This window comes from Aythya ferina, assembly GCF_964211825.1.
Source record: "Aythya ferina genome assembly, chromosome: 36".
Lineage (NCBI taxonomy): Eukaryota > Metazoa > Chordata > Aves > Anseriformes > Anatidae > Aythya > Aythya ferina.
This window is the reverse complement of record NC_140333.1, coordinates 322,674-347,107: the sequence shown is the minus strand read 5'-3', so window position 1 is coordinate 347,107 and position 24,434 is coordinate 322,674. Positions and strand designations below refer to the sequence as shown.

The window sequence follows — 24,434 nt, the reverse complement described above, 5'->3', positions numbered from 1 at the left end:
AATAAATAAAAACAATTTTTTTTAAGAAATTGACAATTATAGTATGAAACAAATTCGAATAAAATAATAAAAGTAAAATCCCTTAAAATAGTAAAAATAAGTCCAAAGAAAATAATAAAAATAAGTTGGAATAAAATGCTAAAATTAAATTCGAATGAAACAATAAAAAGAAATCCAAATAAAATAATAATAATAATAATAATAATAATTTAAAAATAAAAAATAAAAAAATAATTCAAATAAAATAATAAAAATACCACTTTTAAAGCAAAATTAACCAAAACCCGGAGAATTTGGGGCCCGAGGTGAGTTTTTGAGCTCGTCGCCTCCTTCTGAGGCCCGCCCGCGCTGCGGCCCCATTTTTCTGTCATTTCTCCCCAATTTGGGGTTTCCCCGCCACGCAGGTGCCCGGCCTGAAAATAACCAGAATCGAAGCTGAAAGACCCAAAAATGCTTTTTTTTGCACATTTCTTACTTTTTCGCCAGCTGGGGTCTTAGAAATAAATCCATTCTCCCCCGAAAGTTGCGATTTTCGTTAAATTTCTATTTATTTTTTTTTTCCCGGGCACCTGCTAATTGCGTTTTTCCCAACTTCCCCCGCAATTGGGGGTAATTACTCGATATTCGGTAAATTCGGAGCTTATCATTTCCGATACTTTCCTGCCCACCTAAATTCCAGGATTTTGGTTAAAAATAGAATGAGGGGCACTTTTGAATTAAATGTAGTTGTAATTAAAAGTATTTGTAATTGAAAGTAGTTGTAATTAAAAGTAGTTGTAATTAAAAGTAGTTGTAATTAAAACTAGTTGTAATTAAAGATAGTTGTAATTAGATTTACTTCTAATTAAATGTGATTTTAATTAAACGTAGTTGTAATTAATCGTAATTAAATGTAAATCTAATTAAACGCCGATGTAATTAAATATAATTCAATAGATTTATGAGTATTTTTATAATAAGATTATATTTATAATCAAATATATTTATACTCGAATATATTCTTAATTAAGTGCTTTAATGGGTCAAAAATAGGCAAAAATATTAATTAGATTTATAATTATTTTATAATTATAGTTTATAATTTATTGCATAGTATATATACTATAGTATATATAGTATATAGTACATGTTATAATATATATACTATATATTAAATATATATAATTTACAAAAATACAAACATTTAAAATATTTAAAACGTAATAATGTATTAATTGTAAAAGCTAATTTATTTAAATATTATAATTCAATATATGGATAATTACATTCCTGGTTTATTTTTATATTATATTTCTGATTTAATGTACCTCCAATTAAAATCGTTCATAATTAAGCGCTCTTATATTTCTTTTAATTTATCATTAATGCAGATTTAGCTATAATTAAATGCTTTTACATGTTTTAATTGTTGATAATTCCATGTGTTGCTAATTAAGTGTACACATAAATTAACACTTTTAATTAAATACATTGATTTTTATTATTATACATCATTAATTATATATGATTAATTATATATGATTAATTATATATGTTTATCATTCTATATGAAATATATACAATATATATATATTAATTATATTTAATTATATTTATACTTAATTAGTATTCTTGCTTATGTTTTTAATTAACCGTGTGTAAAATTAACCACGTCTGGCTGCCAAGTCAACCCTGACAGGCACCTGCTGTGCCGGAGGCGGGGCGGCAGGGCCTCATTTGCATATGCAAATCAGGACGTACCCGCACTGCACGCAAACGAGAGGGGTGGGGCTTTCGTCTATGCAAATGAGGGGAGCTTTGAAGGGTGGTGGTGGACCCACGGAGGGCCCATAGGGTCCTCCAGCCCCATAGCGGAGATTGGGCTCCCTTCACTGAGCCCAAATTCTCTTAACTGAACCCAAATCCCCTTCATTAAACCTATATTCTCTTCACTGAACCTAAATTCCCTCAACTGAGCCCAAATTCCCTCCACTGAGCCCAAATTCCCGTCACTGAACCCCAAATTCCCTTCACTGAACCCCAGTTTCCTTTACTGAACCCAAAATCCCTTCTCTGAGCCTAAATTGCCTTATCCGAGCCCAAATTCCTTTCACTGAACCCAAATTCCCTTCTCTGAGCCTAAATTCCCTTTACCGAGCCCAAATTCCCATTACTGAGCCCAAATTCCCTTCATTCAACACAATTCCCATTTACTGAGCCCAAATTCCCTACTCCAAGCCCAAATTCCCTACTCCAAGCCCAAATTCCTGTTATTGACCCAAACTTCCCTACTCCAAGCCCAAATTCCCGTTATTGACCCAAACTTCCCTACTCCAAGCCCAAATTCCTTTCACTAATATTGATGAGTTTGGACCCGTATGTTGCGTTTTGGGGCAAATACGGAGATATCTTTGCTTTGAACACCTATTTTTGACAAAATACATGCAGATTTCAGCCCTTTACGGTTCTTTACTGCAGCAACCATCACAGAATGGGTTGAATCTGCCCAAATTTGGCTACACTGGGCCGTTTTATGTTCACCCTTCGATGGTTGGACGATGACGCTGCTCCGCCAGGTCAACCCCGGGGCTGTGGGCAACCACGACGTTGGATGAGTCCGGAGGGGGCCTCGTGAGTCCCGGGGGGTCCCTGACCCTGGTCTGCAAGGCCTCCGGCTTCACCTTCAGCTACTACGCCATGTTTTGGGTGCGACAGGCACCCGGGAAGGGGCTCGAATACGTCGCGGGTATTAGGAACGATGGTAGTTGGACAGGCTACGCGTCGGCGGTGAAGGGACGCTTCACCATCTCCAGGAACAACGGGCAGAGCACGCTCACCCTGCAGATGAACAGCCTCAAGGCCGAAGACACCGCCACCTACTACTGCGTGAAAACTTATGATAGTGGTTATTGGAGTGGTGATAGAGCTGGTGGGGTTGACAGCTGATCATAGTAACACCAACAGCACCACCGTCATGACCAGCACAACCAGCACAAGCACCAGTAGCACCAGCAATACCTTCACCATAACCCCAAGCACCACTACTAGCACTTTTCGCGCAGTAGTAGGTGGCGGTGTCTTCGGCCTTGAGGCTGTTCATCTGCAGGGTGAGCGTGCTCTGCCCGTTGTTCCTGGAGATGGTGAAGCGTCCCTCCACCGCCGGCGCGTAGCCTGTGTAACTACCATCAGTGTTAATAGTCGCGACCCACTCAAGCGCCTTCCCGGGTGCCTGTCGCACCCAGTTCATGCTGTAGCTGCTGAAGGTGTATCCGGAGCCCTTGCAGACCAGGGTCAGGGACCCCCTGGGACTCACACGGCCCCCTCCGGACTCATCCAAGGTCGTGGCCGCCCGCAGCCCTGGGGAGGAAGGACAGAGAGCGGTGGGCTCAGCCTGGGGGGTCCCTGACCCTGGTCTGCAAGGGCTCCGGCTTCACCTTCAGCAGCTACCGCATGTTTTGGGTGCGACAGGCACCCGGGAAGGGGCTTGAATACGTCGCATATATTAACAGTGGTGGTAGTTACACAGAGTACGCGCCGGCGGTGAAGGGACGCTTCACCATCTCCAGGAACGACGGGCAGAGCACGCTCACCCTGCAGATGAACAGCCTCAAGGCCGAAGACACCGCCACCTACTACTGCGCGAAAAGTGGTAGTAGTTATACTACAGCTCCTGGTAGTGATATTGCTGGTGGTACTGCTGCTGGTTACATTGATGGTGGTGGTGACGTTGACGATGGTGGTGGTGATGTTGACGGTTTTGGTATTGATTGTGGTGGTGATGGTGGTTTTGGTGGTGATGGTGCTGGTCAAATCAGTCATCTTGATCACCCAAATCCCTGGCATTCCACCCCAAATCATTTGCTGAACCCAACTCATTCCATTGACCCCAAGGTACTGAACTAAGCCCAAATTTCCTGCTTGATGGCCCAACCTTGCCCCGGGGGGTCCCTGACCCTGGTCTGCAAGGGCTCCGGCTTCACCTTCAGCAGCTACCACATGTACTGGGTGTGACAGGCACCCGGGAAGGGACTTGAGTACATCGCGGGTATTCAGAGCGATGGTAGCACATGGCACGAACCCGTTATGAGCAGTAGTAGCAGACCTACACGCAGGCAGTGCTGGGATGAGTTGTGTTGGGACCTTGCCATGGGCCGTGGATGAGGCCAGCAGCACCATCAGCACCACCAGCACCAGCAGCACGATCAATCCAATCAATAGCAGTACAACCACTGCAAGCTTCACTTCTGGCGCAGTAGTAGGTGGCGGTGTCTTCGGCCTTGAGGCTGTTCATCTGCAGGGTGAGCGTGCTCTGCCCGTTGTTCCTGGAGATGGTGAAGCGTCCCTTCACCGCCGGCGCGTAGGATGTGCCACTACCAGTGCTGCCAATAGTAGCGACGTTTTCGAGCCCCTTCCCGGGTGCCTGTCGCACCCACTGCATGTTGTAGCTGCTGAAGGTGTATCCGGAGCCCTTGCAGACCAGGGTCAGGGACCCCCCGGGACTCACGAGGCCCCCTCCGGACTCATCCAAGGTCTCGGCCGCCCGCAGCCCTGTGGAGGAAGGACAGAGAGTGGTGGGCTCAGCCTGGGGGGTCCCTGACCCTGGTCTGCAAGGGCTCCGGATACACCTTCAGCAGCTACCGCATGCAGTGAGTGAGACAGGAAACCAGAAAGGGCTCGAATACGTCACAAAAATTAACAGCGATGGTAGTTACACAGAGTACGCGCCGGCAGTGGAGGGACGCTTCACCATCTCCAGGAACAACGGGCAGAGCACGCTCACCCTGCAGATGAACAGCCTCAAGGCCGAAGACACCGCCACCTACTACTGCGCGAGAGACTATCGTAGTGGTCAGGCTCTTGATGGTGCTGGTGGTGGTGTTGACAGTATTGATGTTCACATGTTGATGTTGGTCCTCTTTACGATGATGGTGTTGGTGGTGTCGGTGTTGGGGCTCTTCATGATGATGACCATGGTGACATTGGTGCTGGTGTGGTCAATATTGATTCTGAGGAGAAAAGCTGCAACTGGAGAACCTGCTGGTTGCTGGGGTGAGTTGTGTCTAGGCCTGCCCCTGGGCCATGAGCAATGTCAGCAGCACCAGCAGCACCAACAATCTCACCAGCATGACCACTACTACCACTACCAGCTTGTTTCGCGCAGTAGTAGGTGGCGGTGTCTTCGGCCTTGAGGCTGTTCATCTGCAGGGTGAGCGTGCTCTGCCCGTTGTTCCTGGAGATGGTGAAGCGTCCCTTCACCGCCGACGCGTAGTATGTGCTACTATAACTGTTAATAGTTGCGACCCACTCGAGTGCCTTCCCAGGTGCCTGTCGCGCCCAATACATGTCGGTGCTGCTGAAGGTGAAGCCGGAGCCCCTGCAGACCAGGGTCAGGGACCCCCCGGGACTCACACGGCCCCCTCCGGACTCATCCAAGGTCTCGGCCGCCTGCAGCCCTGTGGAGGAAGGACAGAGAGCGGTGGGCTCAGCTTGCGGGGTCCCTATCAACGTCACCATCGCACAAGTAACACAAGAAAATTTACAGCACCAACACCATTAAGATCCCCAAAGCCATTAACATCACCAACACCGTCTTTCCGACCAGCACCACAGTCAACATGACCAGCACCACCAGCACCAGCAGTACCAGCAGCACCAGCAATATCTTCACCATAACCCCAACCAGCACTACCATCTTTTTTCGCGCAGTAGTAGGTGGCGGTGTCTTCGGCCTTGAGGCTGTTCATCTGCAGGGTGGTCGTGCTCTGCCCGTTGTTCCTGGAGATGGTGAAGCGTCCCTTCACCGCCGACGCGTAGACTGTGCTACCACCACTGTAGCTAATTTCTGCGATGTATTCAAGCAACTTTATTGGGCCTATAATGGGCAATACATGTAGTAGTCACTGAAGGTGTATCCGGAGCCCTTGCAGACCAGGGTCGGGGACACCCCAAGCTGAGCTCACCGCTCTCTGTCCTTCCTCCCCAGGGCTGCGGGCGGCCACGACGTTGGATGAGTCCGGAGGGGGCCGTGTGAGTCCCGGGGGGTCCCTGACCCTGGTCTGCAAGGGCTCCGGCTTCCACCTTCAGCAGCTACCCCATGATGTGGGTGCGACAGGCACCCGGGAAGGGGCTCGAGTTGGTCGCGCGTATTAGCAGCAGTGGTAGTACCACAGTTTACGCGCCGGCGGTGGAGGGACGCTTCACCCTCTCCAGGAACAACGGGCAGAGCACGCTCACCCTGCAGATGAACAGCCTCAAGGCCGAAGACACCGCCACCTACTACTGCGCGAAACAAGCTGGTAGTGGTGGTTGGAGTACTGATAGTGCTGGTGGTGCTGATGACATTATTAACGTCACCACCACCATCATCAAGACCAGCACCACAACCTACATCACCAGCAGCACCAGTACCAGCAGCACCAGCAATCTCATAACCATAACCATAACCATAACCATAACCACCATGGGCACATTTCATGCAGCAGCAGGTGGCAGTGTCGTCGGCCTTGAGGCTGTTCATCTGCACGATGAACGTGATGAACGTCGTTCCTGGAGATGGTGAAGCGTCCCTGAACTGCTGCTGTGTCCCTCATGTCACCAGCATCGCTGCTAATTTGTGCGACCCACTCAAGCCCCGTCCTGAGCACCTCTCGCACCCAATACATCCAGTAGCTGCCGAAGGTGTATCCAGAGCCCTTGCAGACCAGGGTCAGGGACCCCCCGGGACTCACACGGCCCCCTCCGGACTCATCCAAGGTCTCGGCCACCCACAGCCCTGGGGAGGAAGGACAGAGAACGGTGGGCTCAGCCTGGGGGGTCCCTGACCCTGGTCTGCAAGGCCTCCGGCTTCACCTTCAGCAGCTACAGCATGAACTGGGTGCGACAGGCACCCGGGAAGGGGCTCGAGTGGGTCGCAGGTATTGACAGCTATAGTATTAGCACATACTACGCGCCGGCGGTGAAGGGACGCTTCACCATCTCCAGGAACGACGGGCAGAGCACGCTCACCCTGCAGATGAACAGCCTCAAGGCCGAAGACACCGCCACCTACTACTGCGCGAGAGAAGGTGGTAGTGGTAGTAGTGCTGATGAGATTGTTGCTGCTGATGATGCTGAGGCTGCTGGTGATATTGGTTGTGGTGCTGGTATTGATGATGGCACTGGTGATGTCAATATTGTCAGCCATCAACACCAGAAGCACTACTAGCGCTCCAACCACTACCAGTGGTTTTCGCGCAGTAGTAGGTGGCGGTGTCTTCGGCCTTGAGGCTGTTCATCTGCAGGGTGAGCGTGCTCTGCCCGTTGTTCCTGGAGATGGTGAAGCGTCCCTCGACCGCCGACGCGTAGGCTGTGTCACTACCATCATAGCTAATATCTGCGACGTATTCAAGCAACTTTATTGGGCCTATAACGGGCAATACATGTAGTAGTCACTGAAGGTGAAGCCAGAGCCCTTACAGACCAGGGCCACTCTCCTTGCCGCGCATTCATAACTACCACTCTCTGTCCTTCCTCCACAGGGCTGCGGGCGGCCGAGACGTTGGACGAGTCTGGAGGGGGCCGTGTGAGTCCCGGGGGGTCCCTGACCCTGGTCTGCAAGGGCTCCGGCTTCACCTTCAGCAGCTACGCCATGGGATGGATCCGACAGGCACCCGGGAAGAGGCTCGAGTTGGTCGCGCGTATTAGCGAGAGTGGTAGTTTCACAAACTACGTGCCGGCGGTGAAGGGACGCTTCACCATCTCCAGGAAGAACAAACAGAGCACGGTCACCCTGCAGATGAACAGCCTCAAGGCCGAAGACACCGCCACCTACTACTGCGCGAAAAATGATGGTAGTAGTGGTTGTGGTTATGCTGGTAGGATTGATGGGGCTGCTGGTGCTGGAGCTGCTGGTGACCCTGGTTGTGGTACTGGTCCTGCTGATGGTGTTGGTGATGGTCTTTCTGATATTCATGATGGTGCTGGTGACGCTAATGTTGTCAGCCATTAACAGCACCAGCACTACCACCACTCCAAGCACTACCAGCATAACCTCTGGCGCAGTAGTAGGTGGCGGTGTCTTCGGCCTTGAGGCTGTTCATCTGCAGGGTGAGCGTGCTCTGCCCGTTGTTCCTGGAGATGGTGAAGCGTCCCTTCACCGCCGGCAAGTACCATGTGCTACTACCATCCTTGTTAATAGCTGCGACCTCTTCGAGCCCTTTCCCGGGTGCCTGTCGCACCCACTCCATGCCGTGGCTGCTGAAGTCAAAGCCGGAGCCCTTGCAGACCAGGGTCAGGGACCCCCCGGGACTCACGAGGCCCCCTCCGGACTCATCCAAGGTCTTGGCCGCCCTCAGCCCTGGGGAGGAAGGACAGAGAGTGGAGGGCTCCGTTGACTTATTATGAATTACCTCAGAACAATGAAATACCCCAAGGAGGAAACGCAATGAATGCCCCTCCGGGCACCTTCAAATACACCCGTCAACAGCGTCCCCACAGCACCCAGCACCCCTTCCCTTCCCCACCATGAGTCCTCGGCCTCACGCCTTCGCCCTCCTCCTCCTCCTGGCCGCCGTCCCAGGTAGGACCTGGTCCCGCGGAGGCTGCTGGCGGCCCCGGCTCCCCACGGCCGTGCGGGGGCCCGTGCCGTGCGGCTGAGCCCACCGCTCTCTGTCCTTCCTCCACAGGGCTGCGGGCGGCCGCGACCTTGGATGAGTCCGGAGGGGGCCTGGTGAAGCCTGGGGGGTCCCTGACCCTGGTCTGCAAGGGCTCCGGCTTCACCTTCAGCAGCTACAGCATGGACTGGGTGCGACAGGCACCCGGGAAGGGGCTCGAGTTCGTCGCGGGTATTAGCGGTAGTGGTAGTACCACAAGATACGCGTCGGCGGTGCAGGGACGCTTCACCATCTCCAGGAACAACGGGCAGAGCACGCTCACCCTGCAGATGAACAGCCTCAAGGCCGAAGACACCGCCACCTACTACTGCGCGAAACCTGCTTACACTGGTGGTAGTTATGGTTATCTAGGACAGATTGGCGGTGCTGCTGGTGATGCTGACGTTGTTCATGGCCCAGGGAAAGGCCCCGACACACCTCACCCCGGCCACCAGCCAGTTGTCCACCCGGAGCTCTTCTCACGCAGCACTGGCCTTTGGGGTCATCGATTCTGAGCCTTTTCACCCATGAAATCCTCAGGGTGATGGTTGACTGATGTCCCCCTTGGGTTTCTGCAAGGGCTGGACCACGGCATGGCCAGGATCCTGCTGGAGAACCTCCCGATGGATGGGCTGCGTGGGCAGAGGGTGATGGAGGTTGGCCAATGGATGAAGGGTGGTCATTAAAACACCACAAAATGGAAGGGTGATGGCGGAGGAGACCCCAAAATGCATGTCCAAGGCCCTTCCCTGTCCTCCGCACAAGGCCAACAGCACCACCACATGCAACATCAATACGATCAGCATCAGCACTAGGAACTCTCGCGCAGTAGTAGGTGGCGGTGTCTTCGGCCTTGAGGCTGTTCATCTGCAGGGTGGCCGTGCTCTGCCCGTTGTTCCTGGAGATGGTGAAGCGTCCCTTCACCGCCGACGCGTAGTATGTGCTACTACCACTGCTGCTAATAAGTGCGACGTATTCGAGCCCCTTTCCTGGTGCCTGTCGCACCCAGTACATGTAGTAGCTGCTGAAGGTGAAGCCGGAGGCCTTGCAGACCAGGGTCAGGGACCCCCCGGGACTCGCGAGGCCCCCTCCGGACTCATCCAAGGTCTCGGCCGCCCGCAGCCCTGTGGAGGAAGGACAGAGAGCGGTGGGCTCAGCCTGGGGGGTCCCTGACCCTGGTCTGCAAGGGCTCTGGATACACCTTCAGCAGCTACAACATGGAGTGGGTGCGACAGGCACCCGGGAAGGGGCTCGAGTACGTCGCACTTATTAGCAGCAGTGGTGGTAGCACATACTACGCGCCGGCGGTGAAGGGACGCTTCACCATCTCCAGGAACAACGGGCAGAGCACGCTCACCCTGCAGATGAACAGCCTCAAGGCCGAAGACACCGCCACCTACTACTGCGCGAAACCTGCTGATAGTTATGGTGGTGGTGCTCTTGGTAGGATTGATGGTGCTGCTGGTGCTGGAGCTGCTCATGGCACTGGTTGTGGTACTGGTCATGCTGACGTAGTTGGTGATGGTGTTTGTGATGTGTATGATGGTCCTGGTAATGCTAATATTGGCAGCCAGCAACACTACCAGCACTACTACCACTCCAAGCACTACCAGCATAGTCTCTCGCGCAGTAGTAGGTGGCGGTGTCTTCGGCCTTGAGGCTGTTCATCTGCAGGGTGAGCGTGCTCTGCCCGTTGTTCCTGGAGATGGTGAAGCGTCCCTTCACCGCCGGCGCGTAGTATGTGTAACTACCACCACTGTAAATACCCGCGACGAACTCGAGCCCCTTCCCAGGTGCCTGTCGCACCCACTCCATGTTGTAGCTGCTGAAGGTGTATCCGGAGGCCTTGCAGACCAGGGTCGGGGACACCCCAAGCTGAGCCCACCGCTCTCTGTCCTTCCTCCCCAGGGCTGCGGGCGGCCGAGACCTTGGATGAGTCAGGTGGGGGCCGTGTGAGTCCCGGGGGGTCCCTGACCCTGGTCTGCAAGGCCTCCGGCTTCACCTTCAGCAGCTACGCCATGGGATGGATCCGACAGGCACCCGGGAAGGGGCTCGAGTACGTCGCAGTTATTAGCAAGGATGGTAGTAACCCATGGTACTTGCCGGCGGTGCAGGGACGCTTCACCATCTCCAAGAACAACGGGCAGAGCACGCTCACCCTGCAGATGAACAGCCTCAAGGCCGAAGACACCGCCACCTACTACTGCGCCAGACATGATCGTGCTCCAGGTAGTGCTGCTGCTGCTGCTGGCGGTGATGGTGACTGCGCTGTTGATAGAGGTGTTAGTGGTGATGATGATGCTAGTCATAATGAGGAGAGAGAGTATCGTGGTATCGTGACAGTGGTTGGAGTGGTGATAGTGCTCAAATATGTAACTATCACATTCACAAGCACTATTAAGACCACCAAGACCTTCATCAACTTCATCGTCACCATGGCCAACATAATCAACAGCACCAACACCATGAAGAGCCATAACACCTTCAACATCCCCAACACCATTAACACCACCAACACCATTAACACCACCCACACCAGTAGCAGCACCAACACTACCATCATGACGAACACCACAACCTACATCACCAGCAGCACCATTGCAGGCAGCACGATCAATCTCATAAGCATAAGCATAACCATAACCACTAGCAGCACTTTTCGCGCAGTAGTAGGTGGCGGTGTCTTCGGCCTTGAGGCTGTTCATCTGCAGGGTGGTCGTGCTCTGCCCGTTGTTCTTGGAGATGGTGAAGCGTCCCTCCACCGCCGGCGCGTAGTATGTGCCACTACCATCACTGTAAATACTCGCGACGAACTTGAGCCCCATCCAAGGTGTCTATTGCATCCAAAACATGCCAACGCTGCTGAAGGTGAAGCCGGAGGCCTTGCAGAACAGAGCCATGGACCCCCCAGGCTTCACGAGGCCCCCTCCGGTCTCGTCCAACGTCGCGGCCGCCCGCAGCCCTGTGGAGGAAGGACAGAGAGCGGTGGGCTCAGCCGCACGGCACGGGCCCCCGCACGGCCGTGGGGAGCCGGGGCCGCCGGCAGCCTCCGCGGGACCAGGTCCTACCTGGGACGGCGGCCAGGAGGAGGAGGAGGGCGAAGGCGTGAGGCCGAGGACTCATGGTGGGGAAGGGAAGGGGTGCTGGGTGCTGTGGGGACAATGCATATTTGAAGGCACCCAAGGGGGCATTAATTGCGTTTTCTACCTTGGGTTATTTCATTGCATTGAGCTAATTCGTAATAAGTCAACGGAGCTCTCCGCTCTGTCCTTCCTCCCCAGGGCTGCGGGCGGCCATGACGTTGGATGAGTCCAGAGGGGGTCTCGTGAGCCCCGGGGGGTCCCGGACCCTGGTCTGCAAGGGCTCCGGCTTCACCTTCAGCAGCTACGAAATGGGATGGATCCGACAGGTGCCCGGAAAGGGGTTCAAGTTCGTCTCACATATTAGCAGCGATAGTGGTTACACAGAGTATCCGTCGGCGGTGCAGGGACGCTTCACCATCTCCAGGAGCTACTGGTACAGCACGCTCACCCTGCAGATGAACAGCCTCAAGGCCGAAGACACCGCCACCTACTACTGCGCGAAAGGTTAGAGCAGTGGTTGGTGTGGCGGTAGTGTTCGTGGTGTTGATGGGTCAAAATAGTAACATCACCAGTACGCTTATCACGACCAGCACCAGAACAAATGTCACCAGCAGCACCAGGAGCAGCATCAATTTCAGCAGGATTACAACAACCACTGTAAGCCTCTCTCGCGCAGTAGTAGGTGGCGGTGTCTTCGGCCTTGAGGCTGTTCATCTGCAGGGTGAGCGTGCTCTGTCTGTTCTTCCTGGAGATGGTGAAGCGTCCCTTCACCGCCGGCGCGTAGACTGTGTAACTACCACTGCTGGTAATACCCGCGACCCACTCGAGCCCCTTCCCGGGTGCCTGTCGCACCCAATACATGTCGTTGCTGCTGAAGGTGTATCCAGAGCCCTTGCAGACCAGGGTCAGGGACCCCCCGGGACTCACACGGCCCCCTCCGGACTCATCCAAGGACTCGGCCGCCCGCAGCCCTGGGGAGGAAGGACAGAGAGCGGTGGGCTCAGCCTGGGGGGTCCCTGACCCTGGTCTGCAAGGGCTCCGGCTTCACCTTCAGCAGCTTCAGCATGGCATGGATCCGGCAGGCGCTTGGGAAGGGGCTGGAGTGGGTCGCAGGTTTTAACAACGATGGAGGTACCACATGGTACGCGCCGGCGGTGAAGGGACGCTTCACCATCTCCAGGGACAACGGGCAGAGCCTGTTCTTCCTACTGATGAATGACGTCAAGGCCGAAGACACCGCCACCTACTACTGCGCGAAAAGTGCTGATGGTTATGGTGTTGGTGGTGACGATATTGCTGGTGCTGGTGCTGGTGTTGGTGATGTTAATATTGTTGTGTTAATTGTGCAATGGTGACGTTGATCTTGATGAAGGTGTTCATGATGTTGATTGATGTCTCAGTCATCTTAATGGTGCTGGTGGTGCTGCTAGTTACAGATTCACGCACTATCACCACAACAACCACTACGAGCATACCGCCTCGCATCATCATGTCTAGCACCATCACCACCACTAACACCTCTGTCAACATCACAGTCACCACCGCCACCAGCAGCACTAGCAGGAGCACGATCATGTCTGGCACAGTAGTAGGTGGCAGTGTCTTCGGCCTTGAGGCTGTTCATCTGCAGGGTGAGCGTGCTCTGCCCGTTGTTCCTCGAGAGGGTGAAGCGTCCCTTCACCGCCGACGCGTAGTATGTGGGACTACCACTGCTGTAAATACCCGCGACTACTTCGAGCCCCTTCCCGGGTGCCTGTCGCACCCAAAACATTTCGTTGCTGCTGAAGGTGAAGCCGGAGGCCTTGCAGACCAGGGTCAGGGACCCCCCGGGACTCACACGGCCCCCTCCGGACTCATCCAAGGTCTCGGCCGCCCGCAGCCCTGGGGAGGAAGGACAGAGAGTGGTGGGCTCAGCATGGGGGGTCCCTGACCCTGGTCTGCAAGGCCTCCGGCTTCACCTTCAGCAGCTGGGGCATGAGATGGGTGCGACAGGCACCCGGGAAGGGGCTTGAAAGAGTCGCGGGTATTTACAATGATGGTAGTGACACATTGTACGCGCCGGCGGTGGAGGGACGCTTCACCATCTCCAGGAACAACGGGCAGAGCACGCTCACCCTGCAGATGAACAGCCTCAAGGCCGAAGACACCGCCACCTACTACTGCGCCAAAGACTGTTGTGGTGGTCAGGGTCTTGATGGTGCTGGTGGTGATGCTGGTAGTGTTGGAGGTGTTGCCGGTGGTGCTCTTTACGAGGATGGTGTTGGAGATCTTGGTGTTGGTGCCCTTCATGATGATGATCATGGTGGCGTTGGTGCTGGTGATGGTGGTGTCGATATTGATGGTGAGGAGAAGAGCTGTGGGTGGAGATCCTGATGGTGGCTGGGATGAGTTGTCTCGGGGCCTTTCACTGCGCCGTGCACTAGGCCAGCACCAGCAGCACCATCATCAATCCCATTAGCACCAGCACCACAACCACTACTATAACATTTCGCGCAGTAGTAGGTGGCGGTGTCTTCGGCCTTGAGGCTGTCCATCTGCAGGGTGGGCGTGCTGTACCAGTAGCTCCTGGAGATGGTGAAGCGTCCCTCCACCGCCGGCGTGTACCATGTGTAACTACCACTGGTGCTAATACTCGCGACCAACTCAAGCCCCTTCCCGGGTGTCTCTCGCACCCATCTCGTGTAGTAGCTGCTGAAGTCAAAGCCGGAGGCCTTGCAGACCAGGGTCAGGGACCCCCCAGGCTTCACGAGGCCCCCTCCGGACTCATCCAAGGTCTCGGCCGCCCGCAGCCCTGTGGAGGAAGGACAGAGAGCGCTGGGCTCAGCCGCACGGCACGGGCCCCCGTACGGCCGTGGGGAGCCGGGGCCGCCGGCAGCCTCCGCGGGCCCGGGCCCTACCTGGGACGGCGGCCAGGAGGAGGAGGAGGGCGAAGGCATGAGGCCGAGGACTCATGGTGGGGATTGAAGGGGTGCTGGGTGCTGTGGGGATGCTGGGGATGGGCATATTTGAAGGTGCCGGGAGGGGTCGTTCATCACGTATCCTCCTTGGCCTATTTCATTGCATTCCACACCATGCAATAATTAATTGCATGCACTCAATTATTTCATGGTTGATTCTTGACTGGAACTCATCGTGTTTCTTTCCTGAAGACAAGGAACTCAACAAACTTGATTTTTTTTTTGTATTTTCCACCATGTTCTAATTAATTGTGCCTGTGGAATCATTAAATTTAGATCTTTGACAAGCATTTGTTTCATTTCTTCTTTATTTCATTTAATTCTCTACCACGCACTAATTCATGGGGATCTTTTATTTATTTTATCGTGATCCTTGATCACTAACGACATGGAAATATTTAATTGGATGGATTATTTAATATTAATGCTGAGTAATCTAAATGCAATCTTTCTAAAATGGACTCAGAAAACAGAAAGCAGCCGTGTTTTGGGGCTGCTCCAGCTGCTGAGGTTTCAGGCCGTACCAAAATAACTCGTTTTTCTGCCCAGAAATAGCCCCCGCACAAACATCTGGCTGGCTGCGCTTGGCTGGGCAGCGCTGCAGGGCTCAGCAAAAACTTCTCAAATTGGGCATTTTTATATAAAAAGTGGAAAGACATTCCCACATTTTGGATTCAGCTGGCCCCAAAGTGTTACAAATATGCGTGTATTCTGGGAAAAAAGGGAAAAGGAGGAAAAAAATCCATGTGATAGGTGCGACAATGGCCAGGATAATAATCAACACCCCAATTTCATTAAAAATGGTGTTAAAAAGTGGGAAATGTGTATTATTTGCGTTGAAAAGTATCCATTTAGGGCAAAGAACCCCCATCGTGTGTCCATAATGCCCCTGAAAATGAGCCAGGTGCTCATGTTTGGGGCAAAGAGGGTATATAGAGGCAAACATCTCTGTATTTGGGGCAAAAATACCCATGAAGGGGCAAAAGCATTGCCCATATGGAGGGTAAGAGTATGGATAAGAGGCAACGCGCCCTTCTATTTGGGGTAAGAGTAGCCACAAATGGGAAAATACTTTATTTTTTGGAACAAAATGCTGTGATAGTGTGGGTAAAACAGAGCTCGCTGCAGTGCATGGGTACTCCCAAACATCTCCAGATTCAACCTTCAGCAGCTACCCCATGGCATGGGTGCGACAGGCGCCCGGGAAGGGGCTCGAGTACGTCGCGAGTATTGGCAGCAGTGGTAGTGGCACAGACTACGCGTCGGCGGTGAAGGGACGCTTCACCATCTCCAGGAACAACGGGCAGAGCACGCTCACCCTGCAGATGAACAGCCTCAAGGCCGAAGACACCGCCACCTACTACTGCGCGAAAAGTTATGGTGCTGGTTGGAGTGGTGGTAGTGCTGGTGGTGTTGATGGCTGACAGTATTAACATCACCAGCACCAGCACCAAGATCACCAGGAGCACCAGCAGCAGCAATATCGTCACCACCAACACGATAACCATCAGTACTTTTCACGCAGTAGTAGGTGGCGGTGTCTTCGGCCTTGACGTCATTCATCAGTAGGAACAACAGGCTCTGCCCGTTGTCCCTGGAGATGGTGAAGCGTCCCCTCACTGCCGACGCGTAGAATGTGCTACTACCACCACTGTTAATACTCGCGACGTACTCAAGCGCCTTCCCGGGTGCCTGTCGCATCCATCCCATGCCGTAGCTGCTGAAGGTGAAGCCGGAGCCCTTGCAGACCAGGGTCAGGGACCCCCCGGGACTCGCGAGGCCCCCTCCGGACTCATCCAACGTCGCGGCCGCCCGCAGCCCTGTGGAGGAAGGACAGAAGAGCGGTGGGCTCAGCCGCACGGCACGGGCCCCCGCACGGCCGTGGGGAGCCGGGGCCGCCGGCAGCCTCCGCGGGACCAGGTCCTACCTGGGACGGCGGCCAGGAGGAGGAGGAGGGCGAAGGCGTGAGGCCGAGGACTCATGGTGGGGAAGGGAAGGGGTGCTGTGGGGACGCTGCGTATTTGAAGGCGCTCAAGAGGGCATTAATTGCGTTTTCTACCTTGGGTTATTTCATTGCATAGAGTTAATTCGTAATAAGTCAACGGAGCTCTCTGCTCTCTGTCCTTCCTCCCCAGGGCTGCGGGCGGCCGAGACCTTGGATGAGTCCGGAGGGGGCCTTGCGAGCCCCGGGGGGTCCCTGACCCTGGTCTGCAAGGGCTCCGGCTTCACCTTCAGCAGCTACAGCATGATGTGGGTGCGACAGGCACCCGGGAAGTCGCTCGAGTGGGTCGCGGGTATTGACAGCTATAGTGGTAGCACATACTACGCGTCGGCGGTGAAGGGACGCTTCACCATCTCCAGGAACAACGGGCAGAGCACGCTCACCCTGCAGATGACCAGCCTCAAGGCCGAAGACACCGCCACCTACTACTGCGCGAAACGTGCTGGTAGTGGTGGTTGTAGTTATGCTGCTGAGATTGAAGGTGCTGCTGCTGCTGCTGGCATTGTTCATGGCCCAGGGAATACACCCGATACAACTATTCCCTACTTCCCGCAGCTCTTCTCACCATGAATATGGACAGCACCAGCACCAACGCCACCATGATCATCATCATGAAGAGCACCAATACTGTCAACAGCACCACCAGCACCATCAAGAGCCTGACCACCATCATAGTCTCTCGCGCAGTAGTAGGTGGCGGTGTCTTCGGCCTTGAGGCTGTTCATCTGCAGGGTGAGCGTGCTCTGCCCGTCGTTCCTGGAGATGGTGAAGCGTCCCTTCACCGCCGGCGCGTAGTATGTGCTACTACCAGTACTGCTAATTTCTGCGACCCACTCGAGCCCCTTCCCAGGTGCCTGTCGCACCCAGAACATGCTGTAGTCGCCGAAGGTGTATCCGGAGCCCTTGCAGACCAGGGTCAGGGACCCCCCGGGACTCACACGGCCCCCTCCGGACTCATCCAAGGTCTCGGCCGCCCGCAGCCCTGGGGAGGAAGGACAGAGAGCGGTGGGCTCAGCCGCACGGTACAAACCCTCTTGCAGCCCACAGCTGTCCTGGGGCCAAAATCCTTGTCTGGGACCTTTCCAGACCTGTTGGATCTCCTGCAAGGCCTCCAGCCTCACCTCCGGCAACTACGGCATGCTCTGGGTGCGACAGGCACCCGGGAAGGGGCTCGAAGCAGTCGCGGGTATTAGTACCAGTGGTAGTAGCACAGTTTACGCGCCGGCGGTGGAGGGACGCTTCACCATCTCCAGGAACAACGGGCAGAGCACGGCCACCCTGCAGATGAACAGCCTCAAGGCCGAAGACACCGCCACCTACTACTGCGCCAGAGGTTATGCTGGTAGTGCTGGTAGTGCTGGTGGTATTGATGGCTGCCAATATTATCATCACCAGGACCATCATAAACATCACAAACACCATCATCAACACCATCAGCATGACCAGTACCACAACCAGTGTCACCAGCAGCTCCAGCATCAACAGCACGATCAATCCAACCAGGAGTACCACCACCATAACCACTAGCATATCTCGCGCAGTAGTAGGTGGCGGTGTCTTCGGCCTTGAGGCTGTTCATCTGCAGGGTGAGCGTGCTCTGCCCGTTGTTCCTGGAGATGGTGAAGCGTCCCTTCACCGCCGGCGCGTAGCCTGTGTAACTACCATCAGTGTTAATAGTCGCGACCCACTCAAGCGCCTTCCCGGGTGCCTGTCGCACCCAATACATGTCGTTGCTGCTGAAGGTGTATCCGGAGCCCTTGCAGACCAGGGTCTAGTATCCTCCAGGCTGAGCCCACCGCTCTCTGTCCTTCCTCCCCAGGGCTGCGGGCGGCCGAGACCTTGGATGAGTCCGGAGGGGGCCGTGTGAGTCCCGGGGGGTCCCTGACCCTGGTCTGCAAGGGCTCCGGCTTTGACTTCAGCAGCTACGCCATGATGTGGATGCGACAGGCGTCAGGAAAGGAGATCGTGTGGCTTGCCACCATTAAAAGCGATAGTAGTAGGAAAAGCTACTCGGGGCTGTCGCAGGGACGCTTCACCCTCTCGAGGAACAACGGGCAGAATACTGTCACCCTGCAGATGATCAATCTCAAAGCCGAAGACAGCGCCACCTACTACTGTGCAAAATGTGCTCGTAGTGATTGTGGTGGTGCTGTTTATCAGATTGATGGTGCTGCTGGTGCTGCTGGTATTGTTGCAGCCTGTACCTCTACCACTGCTGTGAATACCGGCAATGAATTTGACTTTGCAGAATAACCTGGCCGTGGTAAGGAAAATTCGTGCCCAAGGACTTTTCAACAAAACACCTAATTATGTGGGTCAAAAGAAGCCATGAAAGGCTAAAACATACCAACTACAAAGTTTAGAACACATTTAATGCACAAAGTGTGCTCTGCCCGTTGTTCCTGGAGATGGTGAAGCGTCCCTTCACCGCCGACGCGTAGTTTGTGTAACTACCATCACTGTTAATACGTGCGATGAACTTGAGCCCCTTCTCGGGCACCTGTCGGATCCATCCCATTTCGTTGCTGCTGAAGGTGAAGCCGGAGCCCTTGCAGACCAGGGTCAGGGACCCCCCGGGACTCACACGGCCCCCTCCGGACTCATCCAAGGTCGTGGCCGCCCGCAGCCCTGGGGAGGAAGGACAGAGAGCGGTGGGCTCAGCCTCAGTAGTCCCTGACCCTGGTCTGCAAGGGCTCCGGCTTCACCTTCAGCAGCTACAACATGGAGTGGGTGCGACAGGCACCCGGGAAGGGGCTCGAATACGTCGCAGCTATTACCAGTACTGGTAGTAGCACATTCTACGCGCCGGCGGTGAAGGGACGCTTCACCATCTCCAGGAACAACGGGCAGAGCACGCTCACCCTGCAGATGAACAGCCTCAAGGCCGAAGACACCGCCACCTACTACTGCGCGAGAGAAGCTGGTACTGCTTGGAGTGGTAGTAGTGCTGGTAGTGCTTGTGGTGTTAATGGCTGACAATATTAGCCTCACGAGGACCATCATAAACATCACAAAGACCATCACCAACAACATCAGCATGACCAGTACCACAACCAGTGTCACCAGCAGCTCCAGCATCAACAGCACCATCAATCCAACCAGGAGCACCACCAGCATAACCACTACCAGCCTCTTTCGCGCAGTAGTAGGTGGCGGTGTCTTCGGCCTTGAGGCTGTTCATCTGCAGGGTGGCCGTGCTCTGCCCGTCGTTCTTGGAGATGGTGAAGCGTCCCTTCACCGCCGACGCGTACCATGTGCTACCACCAGTGCTGCTAATTTCTGCGATGTATTCGAGCCCCTTCCCAGGTGCCTGTTGGATCCATCCCATTTGGTAGCTGCTGAAGGTGTATCCGGAGCCCTTGCAGACCAGGGTCAGGGACCCCCCGGGACTCACGAGGCCCCCTCCGGACTCATCCAAGGTCTCGGCCGCCCGCAGCCCTGTGGAGGAAGGATAGAGAGTGGTGGGCTCAGCTTGGGGGGTCCCTGACCCTGGTCTGCAAGGGCTCCGGCTTCACCTTCAGCAGCTACAACATGCAGTGGGTGCGACAGGCACCCGGGAAGGGGCTCGAGTGGGTCGCGGATATTAGCAGTGGTGGTAGTGGCACATACTACGCGCCGGCGGTGAAGGGACGCTTCACCATCTCCAGGAACAACGGGCAGAGCTGGTGGTGCTGATGGAGTTTTTTCTTGTGGCCAGGAGAATTTGTGCCCAGGCCCTTTCTCTGTGCCCAGCATGAAGGCAGCAGCACCATCAGCCTCATTAACATAACGATCTATATCAGCGTGAGCAACACCTTCATCGTCATCAACATCATCATCACTTAGTAGTTTAGTGGGTAGTAGTGGTTATAGGAGGATGGTTGGAGTAGGTGACCTTGTAGTTTCTTTCCAAAATTCTAGTTTTTATGAGTCCGTGGTTCTATGATCATTATCAACCCCGTCAACATCATCGACACGATGATAATTATCAGTGCCATTAACATCACCAACACCAACATCACCAACAGCACCACCCCCACCACTACTACAACCCCAACTACTACCAGCAGCGTTCACACAGGCAGGGTGTCCAGCAGAGTCAAACTCATCGTGGGTATTTACAACAGTGGTAGCGATAATGGCTGCACCAGCACCCGCAGCATCAATCCGATAACCCCAATTATAACTACTACTATCAACTTTCGCGCAGTAGTAGGTGGCGGTGTCTTCGGCCTTGAGGCTGTTCATCTGCAGGGTGACCGTGCTCTGCCCGTTGTCCCTGGAGATGGTGAAGCGTCCCTGCACCGCCGACACGTACCATGGGCTACTACCATCACTCCAAATACCCGCGACTGCTTCGAGCCCCTTCCCGGGTGCCTGTCGCACCCATCCCATGTGGTAGCTGCTGAAGGTGAAGCCGGAGGCCTTGCAGACCAGGGTCAGGGACCCCCCGGTGCAAGTTTGGGGCATGGAGCAGGAAATTTGGGCTTAGTTCAGTACTTTGGGGTCAATGGAATGAGTTGGGTTCAGCAAATGATTTGGGGTGGAATGCCAGGGATTTGGGTGATCAAGATGAGCGATGTGACCAGCACCATCACCACCAAAACCACCATCAACACCACAATCAATACCAACACCGTCAACATCACCACCACCATCGTCAACATCACCACCATCAATGTAACCAGCACCAGTACCACCAGCAATATCACTACCAGGAGCTGTAGTATAACTACTACTACTTTTCGCGCAGTAGTAGGTGGCGGTGTCTTCGGCCTTGAGGCTGTTCATCTGCAGGGTGAGCGTGCTCTGCCCGTCGTTCTTGGAGATGGTGAAGCGTCCCTTCACCGCCGACGCGTACCATGTGCTACTACCACCGCTGTTAATACTCGCGACGAACTCGGGCGCCTTCCCGGGTGCCTGTCGGATCCATCCCATGGAGTAGCTGCTGAAGGTGAAGCCAGAGCCCTTGCAGACCAGGGTCAGGGACCCCCCGGGACTCACGAGGCCCCCTCCGGACTCATCCAACGTCGCGGCCGCCTGCAGCCCCGGGGTTGACCTGGCGGAGCAGCGTCATCGTCCAACCATCGAAGGGTGAACATAAAAAGGCCCAGGTGTAGCCAAATTTTGGCATATTCAACCCATTCTGTGATGGTTGCTGCAGTAAAGAACCCTAAAGGGCCGAAATCTGCATGTATTTTGTGAAAAAAGATGTCCAAATCAAAGATATCTCCATATTTGCCCCCAAACTCAACGTACGGACCCAAACTCGCTGATATTTGGGTGAAAAAGTGGCCATCAAGGCAACGAGGGGAGCCTGGCTTTGGGCTTGGTGCAAGATATCGGGCTCGGAGTAGGGAGTTTGGGTTCGTTTAAGGGAATTTGGGCTCAGAGAAAGGAATTTGGGCTCAGAAAATGGAATTTGGGCTCGGAGGATGGAATTTGGGCTCGGAGAAGGGAATTTGGGCTTAAAGAATTTGCCAAAGATGGGAATCCTTTAGCCCCTTTGTCCATTTGGATCCCAAATACGGACATTTTTCTGCCTGTTTTGAGCATTCAGACTCCAAAAATAAAAATATTTTCCCATTTCTGACCATCTTTCCTCCAAATACAAGGTCTCATTACCTCTCGACCTCAGTAGGGGCATTTTTTGCCCTTTCATGACTATTTTTGCCCCAAATGTGCTCGTGTTTGGTTCTATATGCCTTCTTTGCCCCAAAACATGAGTATTTGACTCATTCTGGGGGGCATTGTGGCCCCATGATGAGGATTCTTTGCCTTTTCTTGACATTTTTGATGCAAATAATACACAATTCCTGCTTTTTAACACTAATATTCATCAAAATGGGACTTTGATTATTATTCTTGACATTTAGACACCTATCAGATGGATTTTTTCCCTCTTTTTCCCATTTTTTCCTAAATACGAATTAATTTTTAACATTTTGGGGCCGGCTGAGTCCAAAATGCGGGAATGTCATCCCACTTCTGGGCTGGAAACCCCCAATTTGAGAAGTTTTTGCTGAGCCCTTCAGCCCGGCCTCGGGTGCCCACCCAAGCGCAGCCAGCCAGGTGTCTGCGCGGGGGCTATTTCTGGGCAGAAAACGAGTTATTTTGGTACTGCCTGAAACCTCAGCAGCTGGAGCAGCCCCGAAACGTGGCTGTTTTCTGTTTTCTGGACCCATTTTTTGCCTCCACACCTGGGGCTGGGGGCGGGAAGGCGCCGTGGGCACAAAAGCTCCGTGCCGGGAAGGTTGTAGGGGAGGAAGCTTCATGGCAGAGATTGCAATTAATTAATTACATGCCCATAAGTGATAATTGCATGTGAGAGATTGCAATTAATTAATTACAAATCCATAATTGATAATTGCACTGGAGAGAATGCAATTAAATCACTCAGTGCCCATAAGTGATAATTGCATGGGAGGGATTGCAATTAATTCAATGTCCATAAGTGATAATTGCATGTGAGAGATTGCAATTAATTAATTACACATCCACAAATGATAATTGCATGGGAGAGATTGCAATTGAGTAATTCAAGGTCCATAAATGATAATTATATGGGAGAAATCACAATTAAATAATTCATTCTCAATAAGTGGTGATTACATGGTGAAAACTTCAATTAAATAATTTATTAAAGGATAATCAAATAACCAATTAAATAATTAAATAATTAAATAACCGTTCAATTAAATAAATAATTGTATAAATAGATAGATAGATAGATAGATAAATAAATAAATAAATAAATAAATAAATAAATAGCTGGACTATTAAATAAATAAATAATTGGATAATCGGACGATTGAACAATGATTGAATTATTAAATAAATAAATAAATAAATGGTTGAATAATTAAGCAATGAGCAGACCCCAGAGACTGCAATTAAATAATTCCAAGTCCCTGAGCAATGATTACATGGAAAAAAAAATAATAATTAAATAATTTGTTCCCAATAATTGTTGATTACATAAAAGGGATTAAATTAAATGATTTATTGCCAATAAGTGTTAATTACATTAAAGAGACTGCAATTGAATAATTTATTCCCAATAAGTGTTGTTTATATATAAGAGTCTTGAATTAAATAATTGATTATCCATAAGTGATGAGTGCATGAGGGAAACTGTAATTAAATAATTGATTATCCATAATTGATGAGCAGGCTGCAGAGATTGCAATTAAACAATTAAAGGTCCTTAAGCGATGATTGCATGGAAGAGGTTGCAATTAAATAATTAATTCCACGCAGGTGATGAGCTCATGACTGCAATTAAAACTCTCCCTGCACAGCAGCAATTAGCTCTGCACAGACTGCAATTAAAAAACCCAAAATCTGAGACTTTGCAGTTTGACGTGTGCACAGCATGAGGGCGCTGATGAGGCTGCAATTAATTAACTCATCAGGCAGAGGGTGCAACGAAGTAATGCACGCAAGCGATGAGCATGAGGAAATGATTCCAATTAATTAATTAATCCAGTGCACAAAGGTAATGAGAAGATGGTGGGGAGTGGAGCAGGATAACCCCACGCACAAAAATGATGAGTTTGCGTCAAATATGGCAAGGAAATAATTTGATGAGCCCAATTAGCAAACACACAGTGAAGATTACAACGACATAACGAGGAAAGTCATGAGTTTGTGTCAAAGACTGCAATTAAATAATTCTGAGCACTCAATTAGTGATTGTATAGCTGAAATCACAATGAAATTGCTGGAATTACAAGGAAATAAGTCAACGAAGAAACACAAGAGTTCATCAATGATTACAATGCAATAATTATCCCAATTAATG

The 24,434-nt window shown here is 52.5% G+C and overlaps 2 protein-coding genes and 2 gene segments (V, D, J or C); 2 read left to right on the top strand and 2 right to left on the bottom strand.

Moving 5' to 3' along the window:
* Positions 1–4,881: 4,881 nt before the first annotated feature.
* LOC311426022 (Ig heavy chain V region 914-like) lies at positions 4,882–11,763 on the bottom strand. The segment is given in 2 exons: positions 11,678–11,763; positions 4,882–5,432 (listed from the first exon to the last, which is right to left on the bottom strand).
* Positions 9,766–11,574, top strand: LOC311426025 (uncharacterized protein). Its single transcript, XM_084502111.1, has 2 exons — positions 9,766–10,440; positions 11,478–11,574. The coding sequence occupies exon 1, from the start codon at positions 9,827–9,829 to the stop codon at positions 10,265–10,267; it is 441 nt and encodes a 146-aa protein (XP_084358237.1). The 5' UTR covers positions 9,766–9,826; the 3' UTR covers positions 10,268–10,440; positions 11,478–11,574.
* Positions 11,764–13,115: 1,352 nt separating the features above from the next.
* LOC311426024 (immunoglobulin heavy variable 3-23-like) lies at positions 13,116–14,667 on the bottom strand. The segment is given in 2 exons: positions 14,590–14,667; positions 13,116–13,573 (listed from the first exon to the last, which is right to left on the bottom strand).
* A 3,107-nt stretch (positions 14,668–17,774) lies between these two features.
* On the top strand, positions 17,775–21,688 carry LOC311425983 (uncharacterized protein; the record flags this gene model as incomplete). The annotated part of the gene is made up of 2 exons (XM_084502065.1): positions 17,775–18,393; positions 21,042–21,688. Exons 1-2 carry the CDS (start codon positions 17,988–17,990, stop codon positions 21,686–21,688), a joined length of 1,053 nt encoding a protein of 350 aa, XP_084358191.1. The 5' UTR covers positions 17,775–17,987.
* Between the last annotated feature and the right edge of the window lie 2,746 nt (positions 21,689–24,434).